General features: G+C 39.6%; 1 protein-coding gene across 1 annotated transcript; it reads left to right on the top strand.

Annotated features, from left to right (window-relative positions):
• The first annotated feature begins 685 nt into the window (after nt 1-685).
• LOC117300709 (YTH domain-containing family protein 3-like) lies at nt 686-13,145 on the top strand. The gene is made up of 5 exons (XM_033784462.1): nt 686-912; nt 1,161-1,185; nt 3,191-3,273; nt 9,368-11,185; nt 12,088-13,145. The coding sequence occupies exons 1-5, from the start codon at nt 892-894 to the stop codon at nt 12,124-12,126; spliced, it is 1,986 nt and encodes a 661-aa protein (XP_033640353.1). The 5' UTR covers nt 686-891; the 3' UTR covers nt 12,127-13,145.
• The last annotated feature ends 7,413 nt before the right edge of the window (nt 13,146-20,558 follow it).

Genomic DNA, 20,558 nt, shown 5'->3' with positions numbered 1-20,558 from the left:
GTTTTTGTAATTGCCCACTTAATGGCGACTATTACTGCAGTTAACGAGCCGTATTATACTACGTTTAAATGACAGATAACACAAATGACAGACAGGGAGGTTGCCACCCAACCCAACGGTGTCAGGACACTTCGTACCTTTGCCACTTCGTACCCTGGTCACTTCGTACCTTTTGAAGGTACGAAGTGTCTTTGGACACTTCGTACCTTGGACACTTCGTACCTTCCCTTGAGACAACCCCACCCAACCCAACCCCGGACCCCAACCCCCACTAGTCCTCAATAATCACGACCTCACTTTTTGAAAAAAAACAAAGAAAACCAAGACGTAAAAGCTTATCGTTATAGCATGGAGGTAGAATTGTTATAGCCAGCCAAATGCAAACTTGTAACCCCTTAAAAACTGGGGAAAATCGTTTATTTTGTTACTGTCATCATACCTTTCATAGGAACTTCTTTTTCTTTTGTGAAATCATTGAGGAATAAAATAATTAGATTAAGCATGTGGTGGCGATACGCCTTATTATTTTTTTCTAATTGATTGTTTGGGAATATTTCGCTGGTTTCTAAACATTTCTACAACGTTTTCATAACAGCACTTACAAGGTACCAGTTAATCATACATTCCAAACTTGCTGACGTTGCACTGTCACGTGAGTGAAGATAAAAGCGGGACCGAGGCTCCTTTCAGCGCATGTGCAACTCCGCCATTGTTTCGCGAGGAAATCAGTATTTCACGAACCGAAGCCTCCCCAATTTTGTGGACAAATTACTGACTTTGGAGAGCGTTTACAGTGCTAGAAAAACCGACATCCCTTGCTGTGAGAACTGAACTGCCAGCTTTTGGCCTTTATAAAGTTTGACTTGGATATATTCGGGACTAAATCGGGCGATGTCTGCTGGGGTCGACCAGGTCAGTGTGGCAAATTTTAATCGAACGACATTCTCCCGCATCCATTGGCGTTTGTCGTTGTCAACCTTGAAAACAGCCCGTACATACATCCATGCACACGGCGCACTCGTCACCCCAATGGCGCTTGTGTGTGTGTGCATGCTGTTCACTTCCGCCATCGTGTTGATACGAAAATCTTCTTATTTCTAACGTGTGTTTCTCCTTTTCTCCCTTTTCTTTGTTCCATGGATATGCTTGGGTATTTGCAGAAGCCGAAATCGCAAAGGGCTCAAGGTAAGAAGTGATTTTTTATTGATGTTTGTAAAAACTGACCGAACACAATTACCTTTTTTTTATTGTTTAAGTCGGAGACTTAATAAGATGTCATAACTTTTAGTAAACACATTGTTGCATTGAGAAAGGGTTGCTGTAGTTCATTAGTTGTGTTAATCATATTCATAACCTGACCGTCAAGCAAGGGTTTAGAATTAGATGTATGTCATGCTCATCACTCATCAGTCATGAACAGATGAATGAATGAAGTAGTAACTTTCTTAATTTTTTTGTTAAAAGCAGATTTCATTCAATTTAAATTTTATTTTGCATGGTATTTGCTGGTGACGTGAGCCAAAGTTTTGTTGTAATGAATGGATAACTTTCCGTATGGTGCCACCACCTTTTCACTCATTTTTATAGTTGCGATAATCGTAACCCTCCATCCTCCCGACGGTCGGAGACCGGAGGGTTACGACACAAGACTGATATTATCGGTGTAACTAGCAGTTTTGACCAGTTTTTGCCAGACTCATGATCAGATTCGTCCTTTTTTTCCACTTTCCAAAATCATGACAGACATTCTAAACACATGGAGTTGATCTTTATTGTATGACAACGTCATCTGGAACCCTTAAAACAACATCATGAAAATATTTGGCAGAAAAAACGACAAAAACTTACCAAAAGACCGAATATAGCGGGCCCAACTAGTGATTTTGAACGTCGCACTTGCTTGGCAACAACCAATCAGCGTGACCCAACCAAACACGCATCTGGACGATCGAGCCATGGCTGTCGTATGCGTATCGGCCATTCCAGCTTGCAAACTCACCGCCTGTGTGTGTAAGCACCGATCCCCCGCACCGAGTGCGCAGCATGCAGGCATGTACATGCACATGTACATGTACTGTATGAACATCGTGCGTGTTTGGTTGGGTCACGCTGATTGGTTGTTGCCAAGCAAGTGCGACGTTCAAAATCACTAGTTGGGCCCGCTATGGATTATGGATATATTCGGTCAGTCTTTTGGTAAGTTTTTGTCGTTTTTCTGCCAAAGATTTTCATGATGTTGTTTTAAGGGTTCCAGATGACGTTGTCATACAATAAAGATCAACTCCATGTGTTTAGAATGTCTGTCATGATTTTGGAAAGTGGAAAAAAAGGACGAATCTGATCACGAGTCTGGCAAAAACTGGTCAAAACTGCTAGTTACACCGATAATATCGGTCTTGTGTCGTAACCCTCCGGTCTCCGACCGTCGGGAGGATGGAGGGTTACGATTATCGCAACTATCATTTTTACAAAAAGGGATATCTCATTAAATGAGGTAAATTAGATACTATATAATTATTTCATATTGAATGAAAAAATGGTGGCGCCATACAGAAACTTTTCCTAGAATAATTTACTGAGAATTTCTTCCCTGTACGTTTTCATAATCGTAACCCTCCAATTTAGAGAGCTGTCCCTTTTATCTTGCCATAACATATATTTGCTTGTTCGATTTTATTATTGTCTGGTACAATGATGTGCTTGATCACAGGTTACAACTTAAATTTCAATTCCTGGGACTTTCGAGACAATTTGCTTTGTAACATGACATAGGGGCAAGCTTTTGCGTAGTTACATAAGAGACGATGAACACCCATACACAGTTCTGAACGGATGTGTATGGCACAATGGTGGTACCAGGGTTTGCTCATCTGGAGGTTGCTATGCAGCAAAGGCTTGCCCTGAACCATTTAACATAGCAACTAGCTGTCTCTGTTAGTCTGAGGAATTAAATATTCAAATGCAACTAGCTGTCTCTGTTAGTCTGAGGAATTAAATATTCAAATGTAAGCGGTACATTGTGACTAAGCAATTCATTGTACAATGTAGTACAATATATTATTCAAATCAAACTCGCAAATGGCTTATTGGACACTGCATGCCTTGTCAATGGGCTTTTATAAAATAGTTTGTGAAGGTTCTTGAAGTCGGTTTCATCTTTTAAAAAATGTCAATTGTTTCTGTTTTGCAGTTCAAAATGGTCCGGTGAACACAAAAGAAGGAGTTTCCGATGAAGATTTTGAGCGATACGTGCAGAACAGTCAAGCCAACCAGGTTGGTATTTGAAACTATTACCAGGGGTACATTTGGTATTTAAAGCAAGTGTTTGTTATATCAAATAACAATTGATGTTTGTCTAATTTTGTCTTACCTGCAAATGGCGGATATATCCACTGTTGGATCAAATAAATACAATATTTAACTTGGTAATATCAAAGAATTGTTTATATTTGAGTTACTTTTTGTTTAAATTGAATAGCTAGCTTTAGATTTATGACTCCAGCACGTACACCTGTAGCACAAACCAACATTACAAGTCCTCCTGGGTTTTGTTTTGCAAAGAACCAAGATTGATCTCAAGTGGGAATCAATCTCAACTGCTAAGCAAAGTGTGATGTCACAATATTCACAATGCAAATCACTATGGTAATGCTGACAACACTAAGCCTGGGTGGATTCTTTGTACATATCCTAACATCTGTGGACAGTTTTTGCTAGATGAAACCACGATTTAAGTTTCAGATATTTCAGATATTCGTGAGGGGCGCAGATACCTATAACCACAGATAGGTCTCCAATTACGAATCCACGCTCTGTTGTGCAGGTTACCGGGTCTCTATTTATATTATCTGCGATCGTTGGGGGGATGCAACGCACTTTGTCGAGACTAACCACGCTCCAGGCACTGGAAGCATAGACCAAGCCTCCTCACTTTATTTTGGTAGAAAGTAAACAAGCCCAGATTTACATTGCTTGGGAGGATGGCGCAGTAGTTTTTATGCATACCTGCAACGAGTGTGCCATCTGAATGGCTGTTCAGAATCAGTTGTGCCAGCAAAATACATTTAGTTAGTGCTAAAAGTACTCCTTTTTAGCATCCAGAAACCAGCAGCTGTGTTGCAACGTGTAACATTTCACTTGCGATTTTGTAGGCCCTTTTCAAAATTGTGACTCTGGTTCCGGCTTTGACTTCCGTCTACCATAAACTAACCCGTACCAAATGCACACTTTTTCTAAATAACTAATGGAGCCTGAACCAGAGACCAAGGCGAAAACTGTGGTTTCGGAAAGGGCTTCAATTTGGCTCTATTCTCCATGTTCCATGCATACGTAGGTGAGTGTGGAAACACACAGCTCAAATGTCCAGGGTTGAAAGAAGCGTCGTTGAGTCTACTCTAATCTCAACCTCGTTCTGGTTATATTTTATGCAAATCTATAACCTCGTGCTCATCAACACATCACTCTCGCCAACTGTTGCTTATTGCTCATTGCAAAACTAACACATGGATCTGTTTTTCAACATGTATTCATATTACAAAAATATAATGTTGATCATAGTGGATATTAAAATGATGTTGCACAATACCTGACCATGATGTTATCCAAAGGTTATTGATATTACATTTGGCATGTTGACAAAATATACACTGTAAAGGTGTTTCCCTTACACAACATAGATTTTCCATAAGATCGTTAGGACAATAATTTATTGACAAGAGGCTTAATTAGCTTGCTGTTTCACTGGACTGGCATACACACTGTACATGTATTGACTAAGGTGTGTACAAGGGTAGCAGGTAACTCAATTGACTAATGTACACGTAGCAGGTGTCCTTCGGTGAATCTAATTGTCTTTTCACAATTCTGAATCGACCCTCTGTTGATGAGTGCGTGTCAATGTTGTTATGAGTCTCAGCCCTGTTTGGAGTCCAAACAAGATGAGAAACAATACATTATGATAGGTTGGGCTGACCTGAAGATATTGACTGCATGTGTTTAGTCGAGATGGGAAAACATGTACATTTTGTAAATAAACACACGATTGTTTGATTGTCACATCCCCAGATTAAAGGGATATTATCTGTCATCACTAAAACAGGTTCTGCCTGGAATATGCACACTGATATGGCCGGGGTAATGCCATTTTCAGTTCACGAAGGGCTCTATGAAAATACTAGGAGGTAAACAAAAACATAATATAATAATAATAATAGTCAATATTTATATAGCGCTTTATACACCCGAAGGACGTCTCAAAGTGCTGAAACGTACAGTATTTCCTGCAAGGTATGTGGGACTAGGTTTTTGAATTATGAGGTCTACTCCTTTTACATAGCACCATGAAATTGTTTACTACGTGCGACGGCGCAATATGCCACCAATCAAGTTTTTCAAACTTGTATGGAAGAATTGTGCGATGGCTCTGCCCATGCAAGCCTAGTTTATTGTGAGTTAGTAGTAAATGTTCAACGTACTTTATAATAGTCTTTTGGTGAATTTGTGTACCTTCCAAAAAGTTCCAGTGATGTAGAATAAACAGTCCAAATTCACAAACATTGTAGAGGCCATCTGCTCACAGACACATGACATTTGAGTAAATCATATACATGTACTGTATAATGTTACACTATTTTACATGTGTGTGGCTTTTACCCAAGAAAAATATAATCTAAATTGCATAATATTTGCATTTTCCAAGAAGAGTTACATCAAACTCGATCAAAACCAGGATTCAGTTTTGGAGGATTGGGAAGTGAGAAGTTTATTACAGGGTACCAAAGTATTCATTTTCAATCTTTACCAAACGAACGTCCAGTCCACTGATTTTCCTTCTATGTATGTACATGTATCTTGTAGTGCCATGCTTGTAAGGTGTACAAGTGTATTGTACATGTGGTTAGGCTTTGTTAACTATTCACTGGTGTACACAGGAACTTTGTAGTCTTTGTTTGTGTTTGTTGTGCAAGTTATACAATGAACAGGATTTGTGGTTGGTGAACTTCCTCAATTGCTTTGATTTCAACCAGATAACTAAAAGAGTACATTTAGAACCAAATCATGAAGAATAATTTCTTTCCAACTAAACAAGTAGTTTGTATTATAGAACTGGGCAGGGATCATAATTTTTTCAAATTTGAAATTCTTCTTAAGTTTTGTGAAAATAGAATGCAGACAAGTTGGATCGGAGTTTGAGTTGGTCAGATTACGATTTGGCCAGTTAATCGGAATAGGAGTTGGTCAGAGTATGGCCTGGTTGAGAACGAGTTCTTTCAAATTGAGTACAAGTACAATGTAGAGTTGTTCATTACATGGTTTACAATACATATAAAATGTACATTTTGTATGTGTGCCAATAATTTGTCTCTTGTCTCACTTGGTACTCACATGGATTTAAATGGAGTTAATGTTAAGATTAGATATGATTGTATTTTTTTCAAACAAAACTGTTCACTCTTCACGGAATACAAATTCTATCTACACAAAAACCCAGCAGGCCTGATACTTCAGAGAGGCGACGAAGGCAATTGCCTCCATGCCCCCGGGTTAGGCCTACCCCTGGTCATTGCCTTGGTGCCCCTGGCAATGTACAATTTCCTCTTTTACTAAGGTGCCCCTGCCCTTTCAAAAACACAGCATGATACAGGCCTTTACCAGTCTTTTATGAGCTTGGTCCTCCATACTTTAACGCAAGTACATGTACAGTGTTTTGTACATGCACTTGTACAGTGTAGTGTAGAACAAATAAACACCATCAGGTATCCAAGATCCATAAGCAAGGAGAGCGAATTTCAGCAGCTGACCTGGGCAAATTAAAAAAAGAAAGAAATTGATCCGTCAAGCGCCTTAAAAACAAACAACTATCAAATGAATTAGGACAGAGCGGTGAACTGCTGACTGCCATAAGATCAATACTGGATGGCATTATAGCTTTTGTACTGGCATGGATCGTTTGCAGGGCTCCATTCATGTGTATGCAGTTTGTTACAGGGACACTGTTGAATAATATGGGATTCATTGAAGGGCTAATTCGGTAAAAATGTTCAGCACATGAAATGTGCAAAGCATAAACGAAATAATTGTGATAAGCAAAAAAACATTAGAACTCAGAACCCATGAACCTCAGAACTCAACATAATTATTTGCCCTAACAAGATTTTTTTTTTTTTACATTTATAAGCTTGGTATTTAAAGTAAAGCTTTTATCTAATTTTTGTTGAAAGATTCTATACGTAGTTAACAACCATGAGAAAAACAAGAAGGTAATAAAACATAATCCTCGCTACATTTTGTACACAAGTGTGAATGCTAATTGTTCACATACATTGTACATGCAGTATTTGTATTCATGTATAAATGCACATGTACATTAAAGTGTTGATGCACATGTACCGTGTATATTTACATTACATTCATCATACATTTGTAAGTGTTCTTTAACTCCTTTATATGGTAATTAAATTCTTGGCCAGCAAAGAATGAATAACTGATTTGTGAATACTTTATGAGACATTGATTGCACTATTGTATCAATGTGTAGCATTCATTGTTATTGTGTTGCATCCATTGTTATAAATGTTTAATACTTGTCCGATATGGTTAAAGGTGGAAATATTCTTTAATGACTCAGTCATACTGTGCTTTGATTGTCACATTTTTATACTGTGCTTTGCTTGTCACATTTTTCCCGGTAACAGTGAGTGTTACTTCTTGCCTGAATCCGAACTTGAAGGTGTAAACATATAGGCCTATGCCTAAATTGTGAAGTTGTACACATTTTAAAAACCACACAGTTGTTTTCTACATATCAACTGATTACTGACCTGGCTCGCTGTCGTTGTCTTATTGGAAACATTCCAGCAATACGATATAGTTTTGACCTTAACTCACAGTGGAGTGTAAACTGGTCTCACTTGGTTTTAGTTTTTTGCCAAAAATGTCAACCATCTACAACTTTGTGTATTGAAATGAGGTTTCAAAAATGTGTTGATAAAAACAATATTTAAAACATAATTGCTGCCAAGTTTGCCAGGTGATGAAGGTATAACGCTATTTTACTCGGCCAGTTGAACAGGATTACATGTCAGAGAAACAGAACTATGGGAAACATGGGGAAACAAAGAGTTTTATATTCTTGTAATTTTTTATATGAAAACAATCACTTTAGTCATTTCTTTGGTAAATCACACAAATTCCCTTAAGAAAAATGCCTTCGGCGTGGCCCTTGATTTCCTCTCTAAGATTCATTTTTAGAAGGGTTGTCAATATTGCCCATAGTGACGTGTGACAGCACGCTTTGCTTAGCAATTAAGATTGATACACTGTTACGATCGATCTTACGTGATGTTGACCCCTGGACTCTAGCTAATTACCTTTTGTTGGGACCATTAATTTGAAATTATGAGAACCATACATGTAGTAGTTTGCTGGGGATGTTTTTACCCCGTCTCTTTTGTGTTTTGGTTAATTATCTGTTTGACAGGGGCTAGCAGTGAAAACAGTGTGATTAACTTTGGGGGTTGGCAATTTCTCCATGATTAAACACACAGAATAGACTTGTTGACCTAACAAACCAACCAAACTAGAGGAGTTCAGATGCCATGATTAGCATGGTCACTGGTGGTCAGTCACAATTACAGTAGGTCTACATACAGTATGCAGATTACAAAAAACTTGCAGTGCATTTTAATTCAAGACATTGAATGAAAATATAAATATTTTATGAACTGGGCAGTGCAGCAATTGTTAACTTTGAAAGCAAGTGGGGTGTTATGGCTGGTCGGTCTAGGGTGATAGACTTAGCAGGGCTTTGAATTTGGGGACAAATCCACAAGACTCTTGGAAGTTGTAGCTAAAAACTTTTACTGGACCAGACAGCTTGTAAGACTGGCATCAAAATGTATGTACACAGTTTCACATTCGAGCTACATGTAGATTTGGAACAAGCACAACAAAAAAGATCTCATCGATTCAATACCCAACATATTTCAAAGAGACTTCATGATAAAGAAATTGACAAGACAGGCCTCGGGCCGGTGGTCCAGTGTAAATTTCATGCCCTGGGTCCTTGAGCAGGGCACTTTATCAAAGCTTCTCTCCACCTACATGTAGGTACAACGTACTGGTGAGAGCTTAGAAGTAACCTGTGATGGAATGGCATCCTGTCCAGGGAGTATACAAACATTCTCGGCTGTTTAATGCCAAGGAAACCAGATATAAGGTTAAACATACACCTGAGGAGCCATATTGGCCTGGGATGGGCTTTATTTGTACTAAATCTTGAAAGCAAACCTTGCTTTTCTAAAAAATTTGAAACAATATTAATTTATTATTTCATTTTTTTTCTCCAATGGCTCATCATCTCTCTCAGGGATACACGGCTCCCAATATGGCGCCTGCACAGGATTACTTGCCGAGCTACTATCCATCATACTCCTTCCAATACTCCATGCCTGGTAGCGAGACCACCTGGTCCACTGGAGGGGATTTCAACAACTTTAACTATGGTACCTACGACAACAACTATGCTGCGGAGAACTACTACAACCAGCCGGGTACGACTCCGCCATACCTGAACCAAGGGTTGAACTTCTTTCCAGGGAATGCTGACTTTATGACCGGCTCATGGAGTAACAGCTCTGCTCCTGGGCCGCAGGGACAACAGCCACAACAGGTGACCTCGCGTAGCCAACCGGCAGCGCAGGGGACTTCTTACTATGATTACGCTCGTTATCCCAATGCCTCCCAACAACAGGTGGCACCAGGGGGGCAGCGGGGGTATCAGGGAATTAACGGACTGGATGGGCATGATGGTAAAGCTCATGGGATGAAAGCTGTGGAACAGGGAATGTCCGGACTGAATATTGGAGCAGCGGGCGATAAGCAGAATGCCATTGGTGGGGTGATGACCCAGAACACTCATGGTATGCGGTCAGAGCAGGAAATGGTGCGTGGACAGCAAGTTACTACATCATCAATGGCGCAACAGGCTCCCCCTCCCCCTGCCTCGGCCCCAGTGACTGCTGCTAAACCTGTATCTTGGGCAGCCATTGCCAGCAAACCGGCCAAACCCCAACCTAAAATGAAAACCAAAACTGGATCCCATGCCCCGGTACCGACTCAGCTCCCACCCATGAAACAAACCATGACCATTGGAACTTGGAATGGGAATGATAAACAGGGAGCTAAGCCGGCCACCACTACTGCAGCTTCTGTTGTACAGCAACCTCAGGTGCAGCAGCCACCCCAAACCCAATCCCATGGGCAAGGACAAGGACAAGGAGGACAGTCAAACAAGCAGCAGGAACATGGACAGGGGCAGCAGAGTGGACCATCTGGGCAGCAGCAGCAGCAACAGCAACAGCAGCAGCAACAACACCAAAACCGTGCGCCTCAACAATCACAGCAGCAGCAAAGGAACCACGGCGGCAACCCACCCAATCAACACCAGCAAATGCAGCAGCGCTGGAGCGGCAGCAACACCCAAGGGAACAGCAACAGTTATGCTAATCGTTCCAGCGGCGGTGGGAACAGTGGGAGTGCAGCTAATGGTAGCAGTGGTGCGTCTGGAATCAGTGCCATCTCAGTTGGCCAAGCTATGGGCGGGGCTGCTCCACAGCCCAGTCAACCCAGCCCTGTACTGGACAAGCTGCACTCTGCAAACACCTACAATCCTAACAGTTTCAGTCTGGACATCAAAAACTCGCGCATGTTCATCATCAAGAGTTACTCGGAGGACGATATCCACCGTGCTATCAAGTATGGCATTTGGTGCAGCACGGAGCATGGCAACAAGCGCCTGGACAGTGCATTCCGTGAGCGTACCACCAAGGGACCCATCTATCTCCTGTACAGCGTTAACGGCAGCGGACACTTCTGCGGCGTGGCAGAGATGATGTCAGTGGTGGACTACAATGTCAATACGGGTGTCTGGATGCAGGATAAATGGAAAGGGCGCTTTGATGTGCGCTGGGTCTACGTCAAGGATGTACCGAATAGCCAGCTGCGACATATCCGTCTGGAAAACAACGATAATAAACCCGTGACAAACTCTCGCGACACCCAAGAAGTGCCGCTGGATAAAGGGCGTCAGGTCTTGAAGATCATCCACGCGTACCGTCACACTACGTCAATTTTTGACGACTTTGGGCACTATGAGAAGCGTCAGGAAGAAGACACAGCTCGTAAGGTACAGTTAACAAGCTTATTGTTGTCTTATCATAAATTCCATCTTCAAATGGGCCCAATTTCATGGCTCTGCTTACTGCAGAATTCTGCGCTTACCGCCCATAGACTGTCCTGTATAGGGCTCTGTAAGCGTAGAAGTACATGGTAAGCAGATCCATGTAATTGATCCCTGCTTGCTGTCAGTTTGTCACTGATGCTGGTCTCCATTCTGTTCTTGTCATTACGAGTTGAGTTGAATGACCATATCAAATGATTTCCTCACCACGTCCTAATTAACATAATAAAAGTGGAAATAGTCCAGCAAAGATATCATTGCTAACTTCAAAGCAGCATCTTATGAGCACAGCTGAACAAAAATAGATCACAAATTTATCCTCATTATAATTTTAACTAGCCCTTGAAACCTTAGACACACACTAAGCTGTTTCATGCCAATATCTACTCAACATGATTGTACTCGTCTGTCCTTGCATTATGTAAAGTGCAAAGCAAAAAGCACTGGCGTATTTTATCAGCAAATCACCTGCTTAATGTGGAAACCCAAACAAGGATGTCTGATCTCAAGCTTTCAAAAATCTTAATGGGAAATTTAGCTAAAAAGGCAAGAGGACGGATTCATTTTGTGATCCTTGTCCAATTTAAAAACAAATTGGTGATGCATAAGTTGTTGATAGTCTAAAGGAAACATCCCATGAAAGATTCAAATACAAACTGGTACATATACCTGTACACATTCTTAATATTTAAAAGGATTTTGTATTTTTAGCAATATGCCTACAGAAGATCATGATGCCTTGGTGCCCTTGCCCTTTCAAAAACAAAGCATACAGGCCTGTAGTATGAATACATTTTAATGGCGTTTATCTGATTCTGATCCTCGGTTGTTTTTCTTTTCTACGTCAGCCGTCTGGACGTGATCGCAGAGCCCAGCACAGGAACTAAACTGCTTCTGGTGATGCGCCTCATGCTTGGATTGGATCAGATTGGATCAAGCAAGATCTGCAGGATGGCATGTCTCTAATCTCATGGATTGCGCATCTGGATCTAGGATTATGTCTTAATCTCTTATGGATCCAAGAAGTTGTCTTGAAGGGATAGAACTCCAAAGATTTCTGCAACCCCGAGTGTGTGGTGCAATTTAGTCATCATGAAGCATCTTTCAACTTGTGAAGTTTCGAAAAAATTATTAAAGATCGTTTAGTCTGTATTTTTGTCGTACCTAATTGGAAAAAAAACTCCCAAAACTTCTGGAAAAGACTCATGTGTTTTAGTATTGTGGACGTATTAAGTGGAAAAACAACTAAAAGAAAACTCTGCAAAACTTTTAAAGGGAAAAAAACCGTATAGAAATTGAACATTAACTATTGAAGTAGTGACGAACTGTATGAGTTGTCGTCGTATCCCCCGTGTTGCATAATTATTGCTGGATAGCAGTCAACTTGTTTTACATTATTTACTCCTTGTGGACATCTGAAGATGGATGTTTTGAAAACTACGAATTATTATGAAACTATATCTTTTATTGTGCTTAAATGCTTCTTTGCTTTTGCCTCTTCTTACGAACTCTTAAGTGAGTTGTTCATCGCTTAGGGATTATAATCAAACAATAAAACACAAAACGGAAGAAAACAGGATTTTTCTAGACTACTGGAAAAGGAGCGTGTGCGAGAGCCAAGTGGTGGGAATACTGCTGTAAATTGTGTTTTTTGCGTTGTGAGTTTAGGACCAGAAAAGTGTGCAGACATTTTCTCAGTGGGGGAGGAGAAAATCCCCCAAACGCAACTCAAATTTAAAACATTCAAATGAGCAAGGTTTATATGGAAGGAACTCAGCGAAAGGTGTCAAGTGAGAACAAGAATATAAAAACACTCTATCCCCTTCTTCCTTGCAATTTTGAAACCAGCTAGCGTTTTTTTTTTTTTTAAGAGTAACATGCTTTGCTCTTGAGAAGAAGAAAAAAATCAAGAATAAACAATGAAACTAAGAATGGTGTATTTTTTAATCGGACGGCTGGAGACTATTCCTGGCAGAATGATGCGACAGTATCATGTTGTTTTTATTGTCCAGTCAGACAGTGCTAGGCCAGTCCAGCAGTCACGCTTGTGATACTAAACACCTCTTTAAAGAACCTTTGAAGACTTCAGATGTTCGCTGCGTGAGAACTCTTCACAAAGTCTTTACTTCCAACTCTTCAAAGTTGCCTACCTCTGCATACCGAAGCACTCTCTGGAGTAGACCTACTCTGGAGCCAAGAAGCAACCTTTATACAACACCACACATGAAGTTCATGACGGTTCTTCATGTGTGCTTCCATGTCTGTTGCGGCTCTGTTTTTTTTATGCTTTCACCAGATCTTCAGTTTGAGGAAGCCCTAGTTATCAAGAAAGTTTCGTTTTGCAAGTCTAAAAAAAAGTGGTTGTCTCTCTGCTTCGTGGATACTGCTCGCTTCAGATGTGAGAGTTTGCCTTGTGTGTTCGCCTAGAAAATCTACCAATTCATCAATACTTCCAGTTAGAATCCAAACTCTATACCTTTCTTGTGTGGGACTGCATTCCTATATGATAATTCATATTGCATGGACTATTAGTAGGAACACTAGAGGTATTATACTTGCACTATTTAACCAAAGTTGTGGTTAGCAACATTCATGAATCACACAGCAGGCCTGACATTTGGAATGAGAGACTTTGTGACACTTGGTGGCAGCAGACTAACCATGTAAATCCATTGTCCTCGGTAATGTGTGCATGCTTAGAAGTATGTGAGCAATGAACATTAACCTGGTAAGTCTGCTGCCACCTAACGTTCCAAAGTTACCATTGTGACAAGGGGACAGTGAGGTGAACAAAACGGATATCGAAGGTCTCCCAAGAAATGTCAGCCATGCTGGGCCCAATTTCATGGCTCTGCTTACCACCAAATTCCAAGCTTACGATCACATTACGATAGTAATTTTTAATTAGAGCTACGCCTTCAAAGAAATTTCACAAAGTTCAGGCTCGGATCCAGTAATGTACCAGAAAGGGGAAAAAACACGCAAAGAAGTTGTTGATTGTTGGTACAATGCATTAACAGTCGTATACTGTTCAATCAAACATAGCGGGGCAAAAAGGGATGGCAATTATATAAGCATAACAATCGGTGGTTAGAGTGAAATTAGGTTTTGTTTTCTTTCTTTTTTCTTTTTTTACACCCAAAGACGATGAACCCAACTCAGAAGTTTGTAGCAAAAATATGGCTACAATGTAATGGCGCAAGTTTTAATTTTACAAAAGGAAAAGTATAGTTTTTATAAAGTTGACTTGAGCATGGAGGGTTCGAGACCACTTGGGCCCATCCTTTGCAGCCACACCTGTTATTGGAAAGCAAATAAAGCGGCTACATCACAAATTAGTAACACTACTTTCAGTTAAAAAAAAACGTTGATCTTTTAGATTTGAAAATTAATTTTTTTTATTTTTAGAGGCAGCAAAAGCTTGGTTTACACAAGCCACTAAACAGCAAATTGCTTGGGCTCATCATATGTATATGTTGAGTAAAGGGAATCATGACAACTGATTCTACTGGTGTTTTGGAAAAAGAAAACAAAAATCATACCACTCTTTCCCAGCTTAATGTTAGTTTGGCACACAAATATGTTACTGTGAAATACAGCTTTGATCTACAATTTATTGATCACTGGTAAGCAGACAACTGATTTGTTTTATTGTGTTGTGACGTGTAAACCTTTAAACTTGAGTACAGTGGTCGAGTTGTGGGGGGGGGTTACCAAATACCATGTCGAAAGTCATTGATCCCATTGTGGTGGTTATGTAATTCTTGAGAACAATGTTAATGTTAAGTGCACTGCACAGCACCTTTGGTTATTTTACAGGTAGTTTAATACAGTATGTCTGGAAGTGAGGCCATGCTCGAACTAGCGGCTACAGCCACGGCTACAGCTTGATATCCGCGTCCTTATGCGTTGAAGTATAGGACATCCTTAGCAACACCTAGCAACAGCCGTAGCTGTAGTCGCTATTTCGGACACGGCCAAAGTTTTATAGGGCAAGATAACTATCCCGAAAAGCATAATGTGTTAAATGCATGCATCAGAAACTCTCTTTCAACATTAGGGGCATTGGTGGTGGTTCAGTTATAACTAATTAAGGGCCCTGTCCAAAGTAGCAGCTATGGCTAGATTTCTGTGCCATTGTGCATCGAAGTATGGTACTTCCTTAGGAACACCCTTGGCAACAGCCGCAGCTGTAGCCGCTAGTTCGGATACGGTCTAAGAACTGTTTAAATACAATTGAAGCAGAATGTTAGGCCAAAATTTACTGTTTAAAAATTGGCACAAGTTTAAATGTGTTCAACTGGTTGTCATTCAACATCAGACATGTACTTTTAGTGTGGAGGTGCATGGTATTGGTTACAGATACATTAGCTAGCTATGGACCTGGCCCAATTGCATAGAGATGCTTAAGCAGAAGATATTGCTAGTCTGCTAAGCAGCAATGAGCAGGATACCAGTCACAAATTGTACATCTGACATGCGAGTGTGGCTGGTAAACTTTATCTGGTAGGCATAATTCTGTAATGCTTAGCTATTTTATTTTTATCCTTAAGCATCTCTACGCAATTGGGCCTAGGCTCGAGGATGTCATATTGAATTGTTAAACCAGTCGTTAAAGGATTAGTTGGCCTTGGGTCCAATCTTGAGAGAAGACATTTTATTGTTCTATGAGAAACAAGCTTTGAACCAATGACAACCTACATGTATGTCCAGTATACAGCATTGTGATAGGTAACATATAGTTTGTTTGCTAAGCAACATTGCTCTACACTTTACAGATTACAGTTTAATGAAATTGGATCCTGTTTGAATAAACTCACCCGTTGACATAGACAGTTAAAACATAGACAGTTCAAAAAAAGAGAGTTTACTGTGGTATTAATTTGTGGAAAATCATATGTGGCTTGTTAAATTACAGTTAATGTGTGTTGAAGACCAGGGGAATATTGTGCCACAAAGACACTAAAAAGAAACTGGATATAGTGTAACTAGATAAATTTGACCAAATTATGTTTGTCCCAACTAGTATGTGTGCTTTTAACATTGTACTAAGTTTCGTCCAATTTGAACATCTATCATTGTCTGCGTAATTAACTTTGGGTGACAGCACAAGTTGTTGTATCATGTCGCTTTTAAATGAAGACACTTGTTCTGTTTTATATTGGTTTTATGTGTATGCAAATATGATTTTAATGTGTTGATTTTTAACAAGAATTGAACCAGTGAAGTACACAAAGTGAGTATTATTTGATATGGAATGGTCAGTAGACTCAGAATTGTTCAAAAGAAAATCCTTTAATAGTTGAGTTCCTTATATACCTGGGCCCAATTTCATAGAGCTGCTAAGCACACAAATTTGCTTAGCATGACATTTTTTCCTTGATAAAAACAGGATTACCAACCATATTTCAATTGGTTGTGTATTGCTTGTTACTGGTATTCAGCTGTTCTTTTCTTATCCTGAAAATCACGTGGAAATTTGGTTGGTAATCCTTTTTTTTATCAAGGAAGCCATTTCATGCTAAGCAAGTTTTTGTACTTAGCAGCTCTATGAAATTGGGCCCTGATGTCATACGGCTTTGTAGTTTCTTATAAGTGTAAGGGTAATATATCTAGTCAATAGTGAGATGGGGTTTACTTTAACATGTTGCATCATTGACGAATTGATGAATTGAAATTAACCCTGTAGAGACCATAGCGGCCGCAAGAGCCTTGTATCAAAATGCCAGTAGCAGTGGAAAAACAGCCACAATATTTGACCAAACTTTTGATCAAACTGGAGAAAAGTTGACGATGGAATTGATGTTTTCCAATGTTTCCCAAGTTGACAGAACGTACAATTCCTAAACAAAACCATTTGTTTCTGTTCCTTATTGACTTTACTGACATTTTTCCTGGAAATAGCGGGGCAGAAAATCAACAAGATTTAGCAATGTCTGGGTGTATGGTGATGGTTCTACAAAAAATGGAAGGTCTCTAAACGGTTAACTTTAGAGTGTGGAGGCTGGGATTATGTTTGTGTCTTTTCCTTTCTATCTCATACTTTCTGTTTCAGACAGTAAGCTTTGATTATGCTTAATACTAGAGCATCAAGACAAAACCAAGGCAAGTTGCCTTTCAAGATGGCAGCCTCCATTAGGCAAATTGCTTTCAAGATGGCAGCCTCCCTGAGGCAAATTGCTTTCAAGATGGCAGCCTCCCTGAGGCAAATTGCTTTCAAGATGGCAGCCTCCCTGAGGCAAATTGCTTTCAAGATGGCAGCCTCCCTGAGGCAAATTGCTTTCAAGATGGCAGCCTCCATTAGGCAAATTGCTTTCAAGATGGCAGCCTCCATTAGGCAAATTGCTTTCAAGATGGCAGCCTCCATTAGGCAAATTGCTTTCAAGATGGCAGCCTCCCTGAGGCAAATTGCTTTCAAGATGGCAGCCTCCATCAACTGTTCATTCTACCGATTCTGCCAATAGATATGGCTTCAAATAGATCATGCTTCTAATTTGGTTTTAAGAAAATTTACTAAGCATAGTTACATACTCCAGCGGCCATATGGAAAGCAGTTTGTGGTTTAACACAGTGTGGTGCTTTCAATAGTGCCCACACAAATATTGTAGTGCCATGTAGGGTAGAATGCAACCAAATTCTAAAATATCTCCACAATTCTCAACAAGTTTATTGTTTTGTGTAGTTTCTTGATTTCACATGTACATGTAGTTGTGACAGACACCATTTTTTTTCTTCTCTGTTATAACAGAATACATAAAAAGCAAATTTTAAAAATTAATGTAAATTTCTGTTGCCTCCTGTAGAATTGCAAATTTATTTCCTGCCTTTTCCCAGAAATTTTAATTTCAAAATATAATTTAACATTAGGATGCATTGAGAAGAATGGTTTAAAAAGCTTAAGGGTTGAATTTGTTACTGTATTTAAAATTCAGCTGTAATTTTTGGCTTGGCCAGATAAGTCTAGGCCTAAACACACACACTAAACAAGGGTCAAAATATACCAGCATATTGGGTTGCTCTATTTAGTTTAACTAGTGGATGATTATTAATTATTAACAATAATAAAAAGCAATCTGAGTGAACGTCGTCTCGTACTTATGTGGTTTCATGAAACTTTTTTTTTTTTCAGGGACACGTTACCTTTGGATTTGGCACTTTGGGCTTTAAAAGCGTCTAGTTTGTTATGAAATTAATATGGTTGGAAATTGTTTTAACAGTAAAGTATTGTGATTTGCACACACAAATGTGGTTTTCCTGGTACTTCGTGAACTTAAAGACACTGGACACTATTGGTAATTGTCAAAGACCATTCTTCTCACTTTGGTGTATCTCAACATATGCATAAAATAACAAACCTGTGAAAATTTGAGCTCGATTGGTCGTCGGAGTAACTATGAAAGAAGAAAACACCCTTGTCACACGAAGTTGTGTGCTTTCAGATGCTTGATTTCGAGACCTCAAATTCTAAATCCGAGGTCTCAAAATCAAATTCATGGAAAATTAGTTCTTTCTCGAAAATTACGTCACTTCAGCCGTTTCTCACAATGTTTTATACTATTAACCTCTCCCCATTACTCATTACCAAGTAAGGTTTTATGCGAATAGTTATTTTGAGTAATTACCAATAGTATCTACTTCCTGTAAGAAAACGGGTCAAAAATTTGGTTCAACAAAAATGGCAGAGGTTTTTTGGTTCACAAAGTAAAAGGAAACCTGCATAAAATTGAAATTGGTGTGGATCTATGTATTTTACTTGTAACCAACCCTATTCATTTCAAATGAACACTCTTAGCCAAAAACGTCAAATCCAAAGGTATTGTTTCCCTTTTAACCGATGAGCAAAGAGAGTGGTTGCCCATTGGATTACCTTATAACTTACATGGTTACAACAGGTTACCAGTTAATTTACGCTTTACGAATAATCTTTCTTTCTAACTGCTTGGTGGATTACCCATTAACGTGTTTCACTGATGTGTTAGCACTGCATACTTTCCCAAGTTCTGTAAACAAAAATCACGGGCATTAGACTCGGGTGGGGTTCGAACCCACGACCTTTGTAATTCCAGAGCGGTGTCTTACCAACAGTGAAGACAGCACTACAACTAGACCTCCAAGATTGCCCAGTAGCTAGAGGCAGTTAAAATCCTATGATTATTGCTTCTTGGTAGTCTATCATATTTAAAGAGGAAGGAATTTACAAATGAAATTATGCGATGTTCTCATTTTTCAGCTATAGAAAATTACAAGAAAAATTGTGTAAAATGCAATTGTAGATATTTTATGCCGTTTATGTGCAAAAATTTCCACCATCCAAAAGATCTGAAGACATTAATCTGGGGAAAATGTGTTTTGTACGGGATGATGTTTTGGTTCATAACTGACTTTTTTATTGTGAAATTTAAAACATGATTTCATTTTGATATCAACAACTATTGTATCTTTACAGCCTTGAACCAAAACACTTCTGTTGAAAAATGTAGAGACCCATTTTTGATGTCTTGAGTTGTTTTGGATATTGACAAATTTAACACCTTTTAAAGTGAGGTTGGAGACTTGTAACTTTATTCCCAGTTGCACTTAAATGATAACGCCCTCATGCGGTCAAATTAAGGTGACTTCTTCGCCGCTCGCGCTGGCCTTTTTTCGTGCGTGATATCTGGGGTGCCGCCGCCGTGTTTGGCCTAGAATAAACGGGATTCTGGCTAGGCCATTTTGATTATTGTCGTTTAAAAGACACTCTTGCTAGGCACACGTGGTCCTGATCCCATGCTTGGGCAGTATGGTGAGCTTATTCTGTTATTAATTAAAACCAGTCCGAGTATCACGTACATTACACTTTTTAGCAAAAAAAACACAACTCAAATTAATGTTGTAACCTGCCATTTGAGCCTACGTACATAATCACCTTTGACCTCGCATCATTTTACAAGATAACTTCATGAGATTCGCAGTTTAATCCGACGTACATGATTGGACACACATAAACCAATACCTGTCCTTATTCTTTCGGATAAGGACAGGTGACCAGGGGTGGATTTCACAGAGAGTTGAGACTATTCCTATCTCCTCGTCATAATTTAGAACTAGCCTTAAGTTTTTAATATCTCCTAATGAGTCCTAAGTTAGGACTAGTCCTAACTTTTTGTGAAATCGACCCCAGTCTAACCATTGCCTCCATGCGCTTGAAGAAACTAAGCTAAAGGTCAATGATCAACTTTAGCCATCGAGGTAAACATTATTTCCAGCTAACATGCAGCTAATAAGAGACCCACCGAACGAAGCAGGTGTGGGTTTCCAACCCGTGGCTTAACCGCCAGTG

Source organism: Asterias rubens, chromosome 16 (genome assembly GCF_902459465.1).
Source record: "Asterias rubens chromosome 16, eAstRub1.3, whole genome shotgun sequence".
In the NCBI taxonomy this organism is placed as follows: domain Eukaryota; kingdom Metazoa; phylum Echinodermata; class Asteroidea; order Forcipulatida; family Asteriidae; genus Asterias; species Asterias rubens.
Note: the sequence above shows the minus strand (reverse complement) of the source record. Positions and strands in the feature narration are given on the sequence as shown.

Coding starts and splice junctions, on each gene's coding strand:
- LOC117300709 (XM_033784462.1), top strand. CDS start 892: ATGTCTGCTGGGGTCGACCAG. Junction 913..1,160: donor TGTCTGCTGGGGTCGACCAG/GTCAGTGTGGCA, acceptor GGGTATTTGCAG/AAGCCGAAATCGCAAAGGGC. Junction 1,186..3,190: donor GAAATCGCAAAGGGCTCAAG/GTAAGAAGTGAT, acceptor TCTGTTTTGCAG/TTCAAAATGGTCCGGTGAAC.